This window comes from Pantherophis guttatus, chromosome 17, assembly GCF_059756535.1.
Source record: "Pantherophis guttatus breed Tessera chromosome 17, ASM5975653v1, whole genome shotgun sequence".
In the NCBI taxonomy this organism is placed as follows: Eukaryota; Metazoa; Chordata; class Lepidosauria; order Squamata; family Colubridae; genus Pantherophis; species Pantherophis guttatus.
Genome location: NC_142079.1, coordinates 2,319,423 through 2,335,843, shown reverse-complemented (window position 1 = coordinate 2,335,843; position 16,421 = coordinate 2,319,423). Strand labels below are relative to the sequence as shown.

General features: G+C 46.7%; 1 protein-coding gene across 1 annotated transcript in view; it reads right to left on the bottom strand.

Annotated features, from left to right (window-relative positions):
• DNAH10 (dynein axonemal heavy chain 10) overlaps nucleotides 1–15,981 on the bottom strand; it is a 74,969-nt gene extending 58,988 nt beyond the window's left edge. The window contains exons 1-15 of the mRNA XM_087880402.1: nucleotides 14,672–15,981; nucleotides 12,232–12,318; nucleotides 11,213–11,358; nucleotides 10,454–10,562; nucleotides 9,799–9,914; nucleotides 8,908–9,124; nucleotides 8,534–8,691; nucleotides 7,278–7,508; nucleotides 5,927–6,117; nucleotides 5,340–5,538; nucleotides 4,920–5,114; nucleotides 4,096–4,266; nucleotides 3,750–3,926; nucleotides 2,178–2,354; nucleotides 1,013–1,185 (exon numbers count right to left, since the gene is read on the bottom strand). Of these exons, the coding sequence (XP_087736528.1) occupies nucleotides 1,013–1,185; nucleotides 2,178–2,354; nucleotides 3,750–3,926; nucleotides 4,096–4,266; nucleotides 4,920–5,114; nucleotides 5,340–5,538; nucleotides 5,927–6,117; nucleotides 7,278–7,508; nucleotides 8,534–8,691; nucleotides 8,908–9,124; nucleotides 9,799–9,914; nucleotides 10,454–10,562; nucleotides 11,213–11,358; nucleotides 12,232–12,318; nucleotides 14,672–14,891 (2,567 nt within the window). The 5' untranslated portion in view covers nucleotides 14,892–15,981. The remainder of the gene's footprint in view (nucleotides 1–1,012; nucleotides 1,186–2,177; nucleotides 2,355–3,749; nucleotides 3,927–4,095; nucleotides 4,267–4,919; nucleotides 5,115–5,339; nucleotides 5,539–5,926; nucleotides 6,118–7,277; nucleotides 7,509–8,533; nucleotides 8,692–8,907; nucleotides 9,125–9,798; nucleotides 9,915–10,453; nucleotides 10,563–11,212; nucleotides 11,359–12,231; nucleotides 12,319–14,671) is intronic.
• Between the last annotated feature and the right edge of the window lie 440 nt (nucleotides 15,982–16,421).

The following is a 16,421-nucleotide window of genomic DNA, read 5'->3' as shown; positions in this document are numbered from 1 at the left end:
TTTCTTGCCGCAGTTGTTAAGTGAACCTTAAGCTGCAGTTGTTAATGTCGGTTAACACGATTGTAAGGTGTGGTATATCGAGCTTCCCCCTTGAATTTGCTTGTCAGGAGGTCGCAAAACGGGACACTGCAACCGTCATAAGTACTTGTCACTTGCCAAGCATCTGAATTTTGATCACATGACCATGGGGATACCACAACGGTCGTTAAGCGTGAAAAATGGTCATAAGTCACTTCAAATGGTCATTAAATGAGTGGTTATAAGTTGAAGACTATCGGTGGCCCTTTTTGCTGGCCCCCAGAGCTTGTGCTAAGTGACAGGATCATGATTTTCCAATCATTTTCCTAAACGAAGAGGTATATTGACGCTCAGAGAAGCTTAACAGGTCTAGAATAGAATAGAATAGAATTCTTTATTGGCCAAGTGTGATTGGACACACAAGGAATTTGTCTAGTTGTGTGTTTCGACATCTGCACCCCGGGGAATAGAATGGAATAACAGAGTTGGAAGGGACCTTGGAGGTCTTCTAGTCCAACCCCCTGCTTAGGCAGGAAACCCTACACCGCTTCAGACAAATGTCTATCCAACATCTTCTTAAAAACCTCCAGTGTTGGAGCATTCACAACTTCTGGAGGCAAGGAGTTCCACTGATTAATTGTTCTCACTGTCAGGAAATTTCTCATTAGTTCTAAGTTGCTTCTCTCCTTGATTAGTTTCCATTGTTGCTTCTTGTCCTGCCTTCGGGTGCTTTGGAGAATAGCTTGACTCCCTCTTCTTTGGGGCAGCCCCTGAGATATTGGAAGACTGCTATCATGTCTCCCCTGGTCCTTCTTTTCATTAAACTAGACATACCCACTTCCTGCAACCCTTCTTCCTATGTTGTAGCCTCCAGTCCCCTAATCCTCTTTGTTGATTAAATAGTTTTAAGAGAATAGCAGACCTGCCCTGTAATGAGACCAAGTCTCTCCCCCATCCAGCTCCCCTCCCCCCCCCCCGAGCTCTCCGTCCTTACCGCAGAAATTTGTCTTCCTGCAAAGCCACATTCCTTGCGATTTCAGGCACGGGGAACCCCAGGTGCTCCATGTACTTGGTTTCGTTGATGATCTCGCGAAGGACGGGTGAAAAGTTGACCACGAAACGTGTCGCCTTCTCGCTGGTGCTTTCCGCCTCATCCGAACGGACACTCTGTGAGGAAGAAGATCAACCATCGCCGGGGTTAAGACCGGGCAGTTAAAAATGGACACCCAGGAGAAGAGATGGAATCCGTGCGAGGAATGGATGAAAAGTCTCCTTTCAATCAGAAGAAAGTTGGAAGAGCCTGTAGTACAGTGGACTAAAGCACTGTTATTAACATCAATTGCCTGCAATTACTGCAAGTTCAAATCTCACCAGGCTCAAGGTTGACTCAGCCTTCCATCCTTTCTAAGGTAGGTTAAATGAGGACCCGGATTGTGGGGGCAATAAGCTGACTTTGTATAAATATACAAAAGGATGAAGGCTATTGCTTAACGCATTGTAAGCCACCCTGAGTCTCCGGAGAAGGGCGGCATATAAATCAAATTAAAAAAGAAAAGAAAAAAAAGAGAAGGAAGGAAGGAAGGAAGGAAGGAAGGAAAGAAAGAAAGAAAGAAAGAAAGAAAGAAAGAAAGAAAGAAAGAAAGAAAGAAAGAAAGAAAGAAAGAAAGAAAGAAAGAAAGAAAGAAAGAAGCTGACTTTGTATAAATATACAAAAGGATGAAGGCTATTGCTTAACGCATTGTAAGCCGCCCTGAGTCTCCGGAGAAGGGCGGCATATAAATTAAAGCAAAAAAAAAAAAAAAAAAGTTGGACAGGACCTTGGAGGACTTCGCCCTGCTCAAGCAGGATTCGAACCGCTGAGCTGCCGACCTTTCTGATCGACAAGCTCAGCATCTTAGCCACTGAGCCACCTAGCCAGGCAAATGCACTGCTGTCAAAACGTGTAATATTAAATATACATTCCTTTTATCATATTTTTCTATTCATAAAAATAGCTCCGTCTTATAATCTATACGCTGCCTTAACATATTTTTCTAACCGCGTGCGTACTTTCGTCCAAAAGCAAAAAAAATTTAGGTCTAAGTGATATGGATGTAAGGGATTTCTCTCTCTTCCTGTGGACACAAAGAGAGTTGGTGTCCAGGAAGAATTGTACTGACCGGTTCAGGAGCTTCTGGGCTTGTCTGAACGACCGCTCCAGTTAGATGAACTCTAGCAAGGAGAGTCTTCTTCAACAGAACCGGAAGCCTTTCTTCCGTGGTGTTTCTCCACTGGTCGTACTTCATATCTTCGTATTCTTTCATCCTCTTGGCCACCTCGAGGTATTTTTGCTTCACCTGAAACAAGGCACGAATAAACCAGAGCACGGGTGTCAAACTCGATTTCTTTTTTTTTTCTTTTTTTTTTAATTTGATTTTTATTATGACAAATAGTAATACAATCAATACATTTTCGGTTCTATGGTGCAAATATATACATACATACATACATACATACATACATACATATATATATATATATATATATATATATATATATATATATACATGCTTTTTTACTTGTCTTTTATTTGATATTGTTTCTTAAAGTTAAATTTAATTTTAAGTCAATTAAGGATAATAGTGCTCCAGTCTCTAAAAATACATGTAATAGTGTTTATTTCTCTATGGTCTTTGTTGATTTTTTTTTTTTTAATTTGATTTATATGCCGCCCTTCTCCGGAGACTCAGGGCGGCTTACAATGCGTTAAGCAATAGCCTTCATCCTTTTTGTATATTTATACAAAGTCAGCTTATTGCCCCCACAAACTGGGTCCTCATTTCACCTACCTTAGAAAGGATGGAAGGCTGAGTCAACCTTGAGCCTTGGAGAGATTCTAACCAGCAGAAATTGCAGGCAGCTGTGTTAATAACAGGGTGCACTAAACCACTGTACTATCAAGGGTCTTAATTAATTAATACTTAATCTCTATACTCTATTTCCTTCTTTATTCCTTTTCTCCATCCATTCAAACTCGATTTCATTGAGGGCCGCATCAGGGTTGTGTTTGAGCTCCGAGGGCCAGGGGGCGTGGCCAGGGTGGGTGTGGCCCAGGGGTGAAATGCTCCCGGTTCGGACTGGATCGCCCAGAAAAATGGTTCCTATTTTTCTACTTGCATTTTTTTTAACGTGCTTTCGAACTGCTAGGTTGGCAGAAGCTGGGACAAGTCACGGGAGCTCACCCCGTTACGCGGCGCTAGGGATTCGAACCGCTGAACTGCCGACCTTTCTGATCGACAAGCTCAGTGTCTTAGTCACTGAGCCACCGCGTCCCTTTATAACTTGCAGGTAGTCCTCGACTTATAGCCAGTCATTTAGTGACCATTCGAAGTGGCAGTGGCACTGGTCCTCGCATTTACGACTGCAGCAACATCCCCATGGCCACAGGATCAAAATTGGGGGGGCACTTGGCAACTGCCCTGTATTTACGACGGTTGCACTGTCCTGGGGTCACGTGATCACCCTTTGAGACCTCCCCAGCCAGCTTCCGATGAGCAAAGCCCATGGGACAGGCCGCACAATTTTCTTAACAACGGCAGTGATTTGCTTACCATCCACAGGGGAGGAAAAAAAGTCCTACAATCAGGCACCCTCACTTAGCAACGGCCTTGTTTAGCCATGGAAATCCTAGTCCCCAAATTGGCGTCGTAAGTCGAGGACGTAAGCCGGGTAGCAACAGAATTCCGTCTCACCTCCTTCCCGCGTTCGCTCGCCAGCAGTTCTTCCACTTCCTGGAACCGAATGATGGTGTGCTTGATCCGGTAGAAGAGAGATCGCGCCCAGTAAATGGCTCCGGCCATCGGAGGGTGGTTCTTGCACAAAGGTGGGCTGGAGAGGTTGTTGACAAAAATGCCATTCATGATCTCGAGCTGTTGGGGAAGAGCAAATGGGAAAGAAGCTACGCCGTCAGCACGTATCGTTTGACTCTGACGGCGCCGGGCCGACTCGGCGGCCACAACCCCGACGATAACTCGGGGAGAAAGGGGGCTCCGCAGAGTTCGTTCACGTGTGGGAAGGGGGAGGAACCCCCGGAATCACCTCCTTGCAATACTGCGCCAGGATATCGTTGAATTTCATCATCATCTGTTTGTTGATGGCCTCCCGGGAACGGATGTGCTTGAAGTTCAACAGCATGTCGAAGGCCGCTTCTGCGGAGCGAAGGGTTTTGAAGGATTCGTCGATGAAATTCTTGGCTTCTTTCTCAATGTCCTGCAAGCCAAGGAAGGGCGATTTAACGGGAACCGAAATAACGCAGATAAAGAGGGAAGAACCAGGAGGAGGAGGAGGAGAGGAAGGAGGAGGAGGTGAAGAAGGAGAAGAAGAAATAAGAATAAGAGGAGGAGGAAGGAGGAAGGAGGAGAAGAAGAAGAAATAAGAATAAGAAAAGAAGGAGAAGGAGAAGAAGGAGAAGGAGGAGGAGAAATAAGAATAAGAGGAGGAGGAAGGATGAGGATGAGGATGAGGAGGATAAGAAGAAGAAGAACAACAACAACAAGAGAAGGAGGAGGAGGAGGAGAAATAAGAATAAGAGGAGGAAGAGGAGAGGAAGGAGAAGAAGAAATAAGAAGAACAAGAAAAAGAAGAGAAGGAGGAGGAGGAGGAGGAGGAGGAGAGGAAGGAGAAATAAGAATAAGAGGAGGAGGAGAAAGGAGGAGGAGAGGAAGGAGAAGAAGAAATAAGAACAAGAACAAGAACAAGAGAAGGAGAAGAAGAAGAAGAAGAAAGAGGAGGAGGAGGAGGAGAGGAAGGAGAAATAAGAATAAGAACAAGAACAGGAGGAGGAGGAGGAGGAGGAGGAGGAGGAGGAGGAGGAGGAGGAGGAGGAGGAGGAGGAAGGGCAAAGCAATATTTTTGCTACTTACTACAACTTCCAGCTTGAACTCGTCCATCACCGCCTTCCACTGGTTTACACATTTGAGGTTGAACGGGTCAAAGGTCAGAACTTCCATCGGGCTGACCAGGCTGTCTACTCGGTACAAGACTTCGTCGATGCGCTTGGGGTCTCCCGTCACAGCTTTCAGTTCAGGCCCAAAGATGTTGTAAAATTCCTCCATGACCTGTGGGGTTAGATCAGGGGTGGGGGAACCTTGGGCCTCTGGCTCAGGAATTCTGGGAGTTGAAGTCCACAAGTCATACGAGGGCCGTGGTTCCCCACCCCTGGGTTACACGGAAGCGGGGGTAGGTGGGTGGGTGGGTTTGAATTTCAGGGATCCTTTTGGGGAAATTTATTTGGCTTATGCAAAAAAAAAAAACATTGTCGACATCTTTGTGCCTCTTGTTACCTGCAACACGTTGTAGAGGTCCTGACAGATGAAAGCCATGTAGTCCGTCTTTTCAAACAGCCGCTTCCGATCGAATTCCCACCGAGCGTCTCTTCCCGACGCTTCGATTTTGGCCCGGATGTCGAAATACGATTCCTTCCAGATTTCAAGAGTCCGCTTAGCTTCTACCATCTTGATTTTTGCCAGCTGCCTGTCTTCTCTGGAGTCCGTCAAAGAACAGAGGGGAAAGCGGGGTGGAGGGGGGAAACATATTTGGTGCAGAAAAAAGAGAAGAGAATCTAATATCCTGGTTGGTTTTAATTTCACGGAGCTTAAAATGTTCCATCTAAGATTAAGAACACTTAATGTCGGGGAGAGACATTAAGAGAAGCCAGATTGATTTAGTAACCCCGTGATTCATTTAAAGAACTGCAATGATTTACTTAACAACTATGGCCATAAAATGGGGGAATGACTCAACTAACAGTTGTTTTGCTGAGCAATTAAAACTCTGGTCCCAATTGTTGGCGTAAATCAAGGACTGCTTGTACTTCATTCACACAAGAGTCTCATCCAAAGCCGAGAATGAGAAGAATCTGCCCCCTTACTTGAACAATGTCCGCAGATCCACGACTTTGCAGACCCTCGCCGAGATCTCCCAGGAGATCCGTTCCATGAGAGGGACCATCCGCTCGTCCTTGTTGTAATGCCGCGAAATAATCCAGACCATCCGCAAAGCGTTCATCAGAGAAGGGATGGTATCCAGCACCACGTTGAACCCGGTGCCGTGGGTTAAATTCTGGGAGGTGGGGGGGGGGGGAAAGCCCACATTACAATTCATATCACACCCAGGGCAGCCCAAGGGAGAAAGGAAAAGGAGGGTATGAGGTCGGGGGGAGGGGGGGTCACTCAGAACCCCCCAAATGTTCACGGCTTGCCAAGCTTTTCAAATAACCCGCTTTAGGGCAGTGATGGTTAACATTTTTGGTGTCAAGTGCCCAAAACAAGCTCAGGCATGTGAATGCATGCGCGCATAACCGAACCCCCCAAATGCAATGCAAAATGCATCTCCTATGCATGCGCCCCGGGCCCCGTTTTGGCTTCCAGGTTGGTGCAGGTGGCGCACCCCGTTTTGGGCCTGGAAAGCCGCCTGCACCAACCTGGAAGTCAAAATGGGGCACAGGGGCACCACGCGAGGCCCCCCCACACACACCCCATTTTGGGCCTGAAAAGCTTCCTGCACCAACCTGCACCCCCCCCTGTATGCATGTGTGGCAGAGACCCAAAGACCAGCTGGCTGGCGGGAGGAACGCATGCATGCGTGGTGGATCTGAGCTTGGGCTACGGCTAGTGTGCCCGCAGATATGAGCTCTGTGTGCCACCAGTGCCATAGATTCACCATCACGTCTTTACGGGATAATCCCATGGCATCAAAAAATCGAAACAGGATTTTTAAATTTTACTTTAATGGACAATCCTCTTGAGATTTGGGTCCCCTTCGTATGAGAACACTGGAAGTTCTGTAGCACATGCAATCACACGAGATCCAATTTTTTAAAAATAAAAGATGAGTCATTTGTAGAAACCACTCAGATGCTTGCTGCTAGACTAACGGTGGCTAAACGTCTGTGGAGATTCTCCGTCATCCAGATCACCGTTGTCCCAAAGGTGCAACTGCGCTTTCTGGTTTTTTCTTTCGAAGACGTTTCGCTTCTCATCCAAGAAGCTTCTTCGGCTTCAAAGAAGAACTGAACTGAGAACTAAAGAAGCTTCTTGGATGAGAAGAGAAACATCTTCAAAACCTGAAAAAAAAAACACCTTTGGGACAACCGTGGCTCGTTTTTGTGTGGAACTGACCGCAGGTGATGTGTTCACTGACCAAGGAGAACCTTTTAGAAGGTCAGGGTTAGGGTTTAGGGCACCTTGCTCGTCCAACCCCACCAGTTGACCAAGAGATACCTTCAAATGTCGCTCCAGGGTGGAAAGAAACCTCACGTTGTCCACCGCTTCCACGTGATGCTTGGAGAGTTCGGCGACGACCACCTGTAAGTTGTCCACGATCCCTGTGTTGGCAATCTCAAGCACCTGTAGGACTTTCTTGACTGTGGGCAGCTTCACCTGCTCCGTCAGGGCACTCAAGGTGGCATTTCTCTCCCGCCAGAGATCGATCTCCGCCAGCGGGCCGTTCCCCTGCAGGCGGGAGGAAGAAAGGAAGACCGGATGTCCTGAACGAGACTCTGAGCCTTCGTCGTTGGAGGAGCTGGGCTGTTTTCCTTTCTGCGGACTCAGGGAATGAGATACAACGAAATAATGGAGGACACCTTGTGGCTCGGTCAGTTTTACTGATTTTAATTGTGGTGGAATGTAGCCGGGATCCAGTGGTGGGATTCAAAAATTTTTACTACCGGTTCTGTGGGTGTGGCTTGGTGGGCGTGGCAGGAGAAGGTTACTGCAAAATCCCCATTTCCTCCCGATCTGCTGGGACTCGGGAGGCAGAGAATAGATAGGGGTGGGGCCAGCCAGAGATGGTATTTACCGGTTCTCCGAACTACTCAAAATTTCCGCTACCGGTTCTCCAGAACTGGTCAAAACCTGCTGGAACCCACTTCTGTTGCTTGTATCTTTCAATTTATATAGTTTTTACTTGTTTCCTAGTACGATTTGATAGCTTATTAGTAACCTTGACTATCACTAAGTGTTGTATCTTTTTATTTTTGATGAATGTATTTTATTAGCCTTATGTACACTGAGAGCACATGCACCAAAGACAAATAACTTGTGTGTCCAATCGCACTTGGCCAATAAAGAATTCTAATCTGTTCTGTTCTGTTCTATTTTATTTTCCCTGCAGAATCTCTCCCAGCCCGCAGAGAAAGAAATGATGATCTGATTTCTTGTCTTAGCAGTTCTAGGATCCCTTCCGAGCTCAGCCACCAGAAAAAACCTTGGACAGGAGAGCTGGCAATTCAATTCAATTCAATTCAATTCAATTCAATTCCATCCCATCCCATCCCATCCCATCCCATCCCATCCCATCCCATCCCATCCCATCCCATCCCAATCCAATCCAATCCAATCCAATCCAATCCAATCCAATCCAATCCAATTCTAAAAAAAATAGATTCGGGACTCGTCTGTGAAGAGATTGCTGAAAAATGCCAACATTTAGGGAAGATGGGGCCGCTGAAATAAGAGGCCAGCTTGAACCCCATTACCTGAGGGACTTTTCTCTGGAGCTCTTCGTTTGCAGAAGAGATCAACACGAGCCAACCATTTGCAAGGCTTTCCAACGTTTCAACCACTTCCTGGTCGCTCGCCAGCTCATTTGCGTCCCCTTCTATGCTTAACGTCGGCATGTCTAACTTAATTTCCCCTGTTGGATTAAAAAAAAAAAAGAGGAGATGGAGGAAACGCAGTTGAGCATCCTGTGAGGTCTCTGGTGCGTAGGGAACACTTCACTCAGGTTGATGGGTGTCCATCTGGGTTGGGCCCACAGCACCCAGAGAGTTGTAGCACCACTTCTCATTTTTTTGGAGAAGCTGAAGTTGAAGAGGGCAGTTATAGACGGTCCCCCCAAGTCACAATTCACCTTCAATCTGCTGGATGGTCCTCTGAATGTGGCTCAGGAATTTCTGCATGTTCATCAAGAACTCATTCCTTAGATTTTGGTAACTATCAAACACCACCGGCTTCTTCAGCCCCTTTTGGGCAAGCTGCAAATCTTCCCCCTCGGCTTTCTCAGATTCCACATGCGTGCTGATCTCCTCCAGGCCGTACTGGTTGTGGGACATGGCGGGGAGATACACCTGCAACGACAGCATTTTCACAACTTTTGACAACCTTTCACTGGAACTCTTCGCCTTCTCCCCCTCTCTAAATTCAGGTGTGGCGTCTACACAACCTTCCAACTGTTGCCAAGCTGTAACTTCCAGCAGCAGGAGAACCCAACAGCAAGGGATGCTGGGAGTCTTAGTCCGGCAACATCTGGAGAAGTTCTTCAGGTTTTAATGTCGGTCGTTGTTAGTTGCCAATAAAGGGCAGTGCATGAGAAAAGTTTCTTTTCTCTGGATGTTTCTTTATCTGAACCTACTAAAGTGACCTCTTTGGAGAAATATGGTGTAGGAGATGACCAGGCTAAGCCTGGGGGGGAGGGTGTCAAAGGAGTCATCAGTCTTGAATCCGTTCACGCTCACAAGAGTTCTAAATCCAGCCCACCCTGAATTCCATTGACTCTTATCTACCGCCAATTTGCTTTGACCGTTAGTAGCTCAGATTCTTGTAGAGAGCTAAAGATGGCAATACATCTTTGTCCTCATTTGAGCTGCCTGGATTTTCTGATTTCCCTGGCGCTTGACACTTGGGATAGGAATCCTGAGCTATGCAGAGAAGACTGCCGACATCCTGATTTTTCACTACCGAGACTCCCACAAAGCCACCGTGAAGGCCTGAAGATAAAACCCAACCAACTAAAGCCTCTCACCAGAGCCAAGATCTGTTTGAGCATCAACAGAGTATTGTTGTTCAGGATGCCGTATTCCAAAACTTCGGGCAAGACGTCGTTGGCTTCGGCCAAGTCGTTGGGTTCCGACACCGTTTCTGGTGAAAGAGGAGAAAGATCCCTGAAGTAGATTCCTAACATCCAGATATCCTATCCTATCCTATCCTATCCTATCCTATCCTATCCTATCCTATCCTATCCTATCCTATTCTTTATTGTAAAGATACATTAACAGAACCTTGCACGTCTCAAGGTACAACTCTCCTGATGTCCTTTTTACAGCCTGAGAAACTAATCCCTTTTGAGCCTCTTTTTCCACTCCTTATATAGCTCTGGGCTATGTAGTCTCTTATCTGATAATTCCCAGGCTCTTCACCCCATCTTCCACAGTCTTTCTCACATACCATTACAGAAGTTTAGCTTCATGATTATTGAATTGGATACTGACGGGGGTGGGGGGACTTTATTAAGGAGAGAAACATAATTAAGGGACGAATATTTCATTTGCCAAGCAGAGGGCATGGAGGGGCAAATGAAATGGGAGTAAAAGAAAGACAAAGGGAACTTCTGGAATATGAAATATCCTGACGTTCCGTTTTGCTCCAAGCCTTTTTTCCTTTCCAACCGCTTAAAATACCTGCCGTCTCTCTCAGGAAAAAGACTGTGTCGCTCTCCACAAAGTCTTCCGGGATATCATTCACCGCCATGTGGTAATAGAGATTATAAACTTCTTGCTTCACAATTTTCTGAAAGGGGGAGAGAGAGAGACCAAATGGCTGTGCTTAGAAAGAAAATAAAAGGCACGTTCCAAATTTAGATTTGCCCAACAGATGCACTCGAAATGCAAGGACCAAAAGAACGGTTGCGTTGGGAGCAGGAGAAGTGCTCTCGGCACAAAACTGTGAACTGTGTCACTTTTGTGCTGCTTTTCCCATCTGCCGATTTGCATTCAGAATTCGGTCTGCAAGAGATCAGACATGACCCCACCCCACCCTCCAAAAAAGGCAGTATTTTGAAAAACAACAATCCTGATTAAAAAAGAGAAAAGTTGTGGTTTAGGTAGGTAGGAAGAATTCCCACATCTGTGCTGATCAATTGCAGAATGGACTAGGGGTGAAATCCAGCAGGTTCTGACAGGTTCTGAAGAACCGGTAGCGGAAATTTTGAGTAGTTCAGAGAACCAGCAAATATCACCTCTGGCTGGCCCCAGAGTGGGGAGGGAATGGAGATTTTGCAGTGTCCTTCCCCTGCCACGCCCATGCCACGCCCACCAAGCCACACCACGCCCACCAAGCCACGCCCACAGAACTGGTAGTAAAATTTGAATTTCACCACTGCAGTGGACCCTACAAAAAAACAATGGGGCTGACACTGAAACAGAGCGAGGGCGACTTACTTTGTACGTCCGAGTCTTTCGCCGCGACATGCCCAGTTCGCGTTCTATTTCCGCCATGCCTGACCTGACCGAGGCGTTGGAGAGGATCCCGCTCATGGTTTTTTCTCCTGCTTCATTTACGGACGTCCTGCTCCTCCAGCTTTTCCCTAAACGAGGGACATCCAAAGAAAGAAATCAGACATCACCACAAACAGAAGGTCATTTCCTGACAGTTAGAATGATTTACCAGTGGAACGACTTGCCTCCAGAAATTGTGGGTGCTCCAACACTGGAGGTTTTTAAGAAGAGATTGGAAAGCCATTTCTCTGAAATGGTATACTGCATCGTCTCCTTGTACATGGAATTTTTTTTTTTTTTTTGCTTTAATTTATATGCCGCCCTTCTCCGGAGACTCAGGGCGGCTTACAATGCGTTAAGCAATAGCCTTCATACTTTTGTATATTTATACAAAGCTTACTGCCCCTACAATCTGGGTCCTCATTTTACCTACCTTTGAAAGGATGGAAGGCTGAGTCAACCTTGAGCCTGGTAAGATCTGAACTTGCAGTAATTGCAAGTAGCAGATGGAATGCTATTTGCACAAGGGGGCACAGCGTGTGTGACCTCCCTGGGAGGGGGGGAGCAGCGCCAGCCCCTCTCCTTCTGACTTCCAGGTGATCAGGAACACTAACAGAGTTGGAAGGGACCTTGGAGGCCATCTAGTCCAACCCCCTGCTCACGCAGGAGACCTATACTAGGGATTCGAACTGCCGACCTTTCTGATCGACAAGCTCAGTGTCTTAGCCACTGAGCCATCAAGTCAGGCTCAATATAATCTGGGCTGCAATACATTCGGAGGGATCCAAACAACTGAAAGGGATGCTACCTGCGGATTTTCCTACCTGCATTTTTTTCCACGTTTACAATGATATTAAATTTTGCGTGATAAAATACGAATGAAAATAAAGGCAGGTAGGGAGGGAAGACAAGAAAAGACCCTGATTTCCGCCCCCCCCCGAGGCTGGCGACCATTTACGCACTTGGTTCCCCGATGGAGGTTAAGGAAGACTCCCCCATTCTCTGCGAATATGTTTCATCCTCCTCTGTCCCTTCTTCATACGGCACGTCTGTTTCCGGAAAACACAGAACAAAATATGAAGCATATGAAAATATTTCAACCAGAACATAGAATTGAATTAAACTAGGGAGTCCAAAGGGGGAGGGAAGGAGGGAGGGAGGGAGGCAGAGAGGCCCCAAGAGAGCATCCAAACCATATTTGGATTTATTAGACTAGACCACGTGCAGAGTTTTCTTTTCAAAGGGAAATTCCGGAGAATACTACTTTTAGATATGGCTCTCCAGACCAAGTTACTAGTCCTCGTGTGATCAGCCTTGATCCCAAAGGAAACATGAAAGAAAAATGGAAGACTGAGGCTGCGCGTTGGGAGCCTCAGGGAGATAACGTTTTGATGGCCCCAAATATATTTTATTGTCCCTTTGAATAAATTATATTATTATTGATCATCCTCGGTCTCCTACAGGGCACTGTTGAATTTCTTCTTTTAGAATGTACAAAAGAAATTGTGATTTTCCGGGCTGAACGGAGCAACATCAATGTTGCTGGCAATGAGGTAACATTACTGGGTCCTGAGAGGGACCATGAGGAAAAAGAGGAGAAAGCAACCCACTTATAAATAATGTATAATTTATCACAAAATGATTGATAGATAGATAGATATAGATATAGATAGATGATAGAATAGATAGAGAGATATAGATATATGATAGATAGATAGGACAGAAAGAAATAGAGATGATATAGTTAGATATTTAGATAGATAGATATAGATAGATAGATAGATAGATGATAGAATAGAAAGAGATAGAAATAGAGATGATAGAATAGATAGAATAGAGAGACAGATATAGATGATAGATAGATAGAATGAGACAGACAGAAAGAAATAGACATGATATAGTTAGATAGATAGATAGATAGATATAGATAGACAGATATAGATAGATAGAATAGAAAGACAGACAGACAGAAATAGACATGATATAGTTAGATAGATAGATAGATAGATAGATAGATAGATAGATAGATAGATAGATAGATATAGATATAGATATAGATATAGATATAGATAGATAGATGAGGGAGAGAGAGAAGGAATAAAATCTGCCATTTCTAGTCAATTTGAGGAAATTTAAGGCCATGTGGGTAATTGGGTGGACAGATGGAAGGACGGACAGACAGAGCAAGAAAGGGAATTAAATCTGCCATTTCTAGCCAATGGGAGGCCACCTGAGGAAACTGGGGCCATGTAGCTAGGTGAATAGCCAATGAAACAGCGGAGCTCCAAAGCTGGTCTACCAATCAGCTGTTTTGGCGGGAAAATTTCGGCTATAAAAAGGGCAGCAGGCGAGGGCATCTGTCACAGAGCTGAAGAGAAGAGAAGAGGACAGAAGAGGCAGGAAGGAAGGAAGAGCAGTCCTCAGGGGGTGAAGGAGCTGAAGCCACTTGCTGCCTCAGAGCCACCTGGAGCCCTGAAGAGGCCAGAAGGTCTGGAAGAGACCAAGGCAGTTGGCCTGAGTGGTGAAGGGAAGCAACTCCACACTGACCATCTGGAGGAGCCAAAGCCATTCAGGCTCTGAAGAGGCCAGAAGACCCCAAGGGGCCAAAGAGCTGGAGGTCCAAAGAGGCCCAGAGCAGCAGCTCTGAAGGGCCATAGAGCTGAAGCCCCTTCAGAGGCATCTGAGCTGGAAGCTGAAAAGGCCAGAAGAGGGTAGGAAGAGGCATGAGGGTCCTGAGGGGACCAAAGAGCTGGAGGTTCAGAGTCCCAGAGCAGCAGCTCTGAAGGGCCATAGAGCTGAAGCCCCTCCAGAGGCATCTGAGCTGGAAGCTGAAAAGGCCAGAAGGGTAGGAAGAGGCATATGAGGGTCCTGAGGGGACCAAAGAGCTGGAGGTTCAAAGAGTCCCAGAGCAGCAGCTCTGAGGGGCCATAGAGTTGAAGCCCCTTCAGAGGCATCTGAGCTGGAAGCAGAAAAGGCCAGAAGGGTAGGAAGAGGCATATGAGGGTCCTGAGGGGACCAAAGAGCTGGAGGTCCAAAGAGGCCAGACTAGCTAGCTGCTGGAGTCACTGAGAAGTGAGCTGGGTGGCCATAGAAATTAAATAAAAACATGAATTAAAAAAGTCGACTCTTTTTTTTAAAGAGGTGCCAGCTGAGGAGGAGGGGGCCAAGGAGCTGCAGCCCCCCTGACTTTGCAAAAGCCTTCCTCCTGGGAGGAAGAGGAGGAAAGCCAATCTCTGGGGAGAAGGGAGTGGCTTTCTTTGGGGAGGGGTTTGATTTTTTTTTTAGAGGGGGAGGGGCCTTTTCTCTGCAATGCAGCTATTGCAGCAGAAGCAAGGCGCTCTGCACGTGCTCAGGAGCCCGTCTCTAGCAAACCAGCGTGGGTGGGGTGGGCGGGGCGCGCACCGATCTCGACGTCGATCTCGTCGAGGCGCAGCTCCTGGCGGAAGAAGAGGCCGGCGGGCTGGCTGTCCTCGGCGCTGGAGCTCATGTTGAGGAAGTGGAGCAGCCGCTCCGTCTCCTCGCCGTCGTTGCGGTTCAGCAGCTCCTCGAAGGGAGTCGGGTCGGTGTGGCCCAGCGCGCGCTGCAGCCGCTCGCCCACCCACTGCACCCGCACGTCGTCCATCGCACCCCCGGACGCCTCGCTTGCTTCCCTGCCCGCTCGCCCGTCGGGCCAGCCAAACCCGCCCAACCGACGCCGCACGGTCGCCGGGGCAACGGAGGGCGGGGCGCGCGCGAGAGAAACCACGCCCCTTTCTCAGTGCAAGCTCCGCCCGCTCTCCCCTCCCTTACGAGCGCGAACTACATCTCCCGTCATGCATTGTTGTCGGACCATGTTTTTACCTCAGCCGCTGAAAAAACGAAAATTTTGTGAAAAAATCCTTGAAGGGGAAAAAAAAAAGGCGCTCTGCACATGTCCCCGAGGCAGGGCGCAGGTCTCAACCTGAGATTTTGGGGCTGGCCTTTTTTTTAAAAAAAGAAAATCCAAATTAACCTATCTTGAAATATCAATGACCCTCCTGGGGGACTCCCACATAAAAATTATTTTCCAGGTCTTGGTTGGGAGATATTTGCAAAAATGTAAAACGAGGCCATTCTCTGCCCCTTTTTTTTTTCAATTAAAATTCATGTTATTTTCCAAAAAGAACGTCTATGGGGTTCGTGTCATCATTTTCAATGGTTCCATAAATGCATCTTCCAAGAAAGGGTCCGGTTTTTAACGTTTTAGCCTGGGAAATATTCCCAAATGTGAACCCTGCAGGCTCCCCTGTTATTTATTAGTTCAATTTATATGCCGCCCTTCTCCAGAGACTCAGGGCGGCTTACAATGCGTTAAGCAATAGCCTTTTGTTATGGTCAAAAATGGTCTAAGCAGCCCATCGCTTGACCTTTGCTTCCTGCGGACCTAAAACTTGCAGCTCTTTGACCCCTTCTGAAATTTCAGCCTGTTTATTGACCCATCATCATCATCATCTTGACCCTCGGATAGTCCCATCAGCCCCTGGGGAGGGGGTCAATATTGACCGACCTGGAGAATCCTGGCCTAGCAGGATGATGCATTGGTCAAACTTCATTCTCTTCTCATATGATGGACCAATATCCATCGTTATCAACTGAGGATTATGGGGTCAGGTACCACAAACTCCAATGCCCATCATCCCCTGAGGCACATGTCAGGGCTCCCTTCTGCAACGTCACCCAAGCAAATCTTATTCGTCTAAGCCAGAGATGGGCAACTATGGCCCTTTTGACTTGTAGACTTCAATTCCCAGAATTCCTGAGCTAACATGGCTGGCTCAGGAATTCTGGGAGTTGAAGTCTGCAAGTCATAAAAGGGCCAAAGTTGCCCACCCCTGCCCTAAGCAAACACCCCCTTCTTTGCAAACCCCGATTCCACCGGAAAACCCATTCTCCAAATGCGCCAAACAGCTTTTATTGATTAGATTAGATTCCATTGGCACTTATTAAAAGTATTTACAGTAAAATACCTTCCCTTTAATACATGAAAAAAAACCCCACCAGCAAACCTACCCTTTTAAGAGGTATCTTCTTCATAGCGAAAAAACAAGTATATTTTAATAGAAAATTGGCTTCGGGGGTCACATTAAACAGGAATCCAATTTTTGCAAGTGTCGTGGAAAAGGAGAGTGCAGTA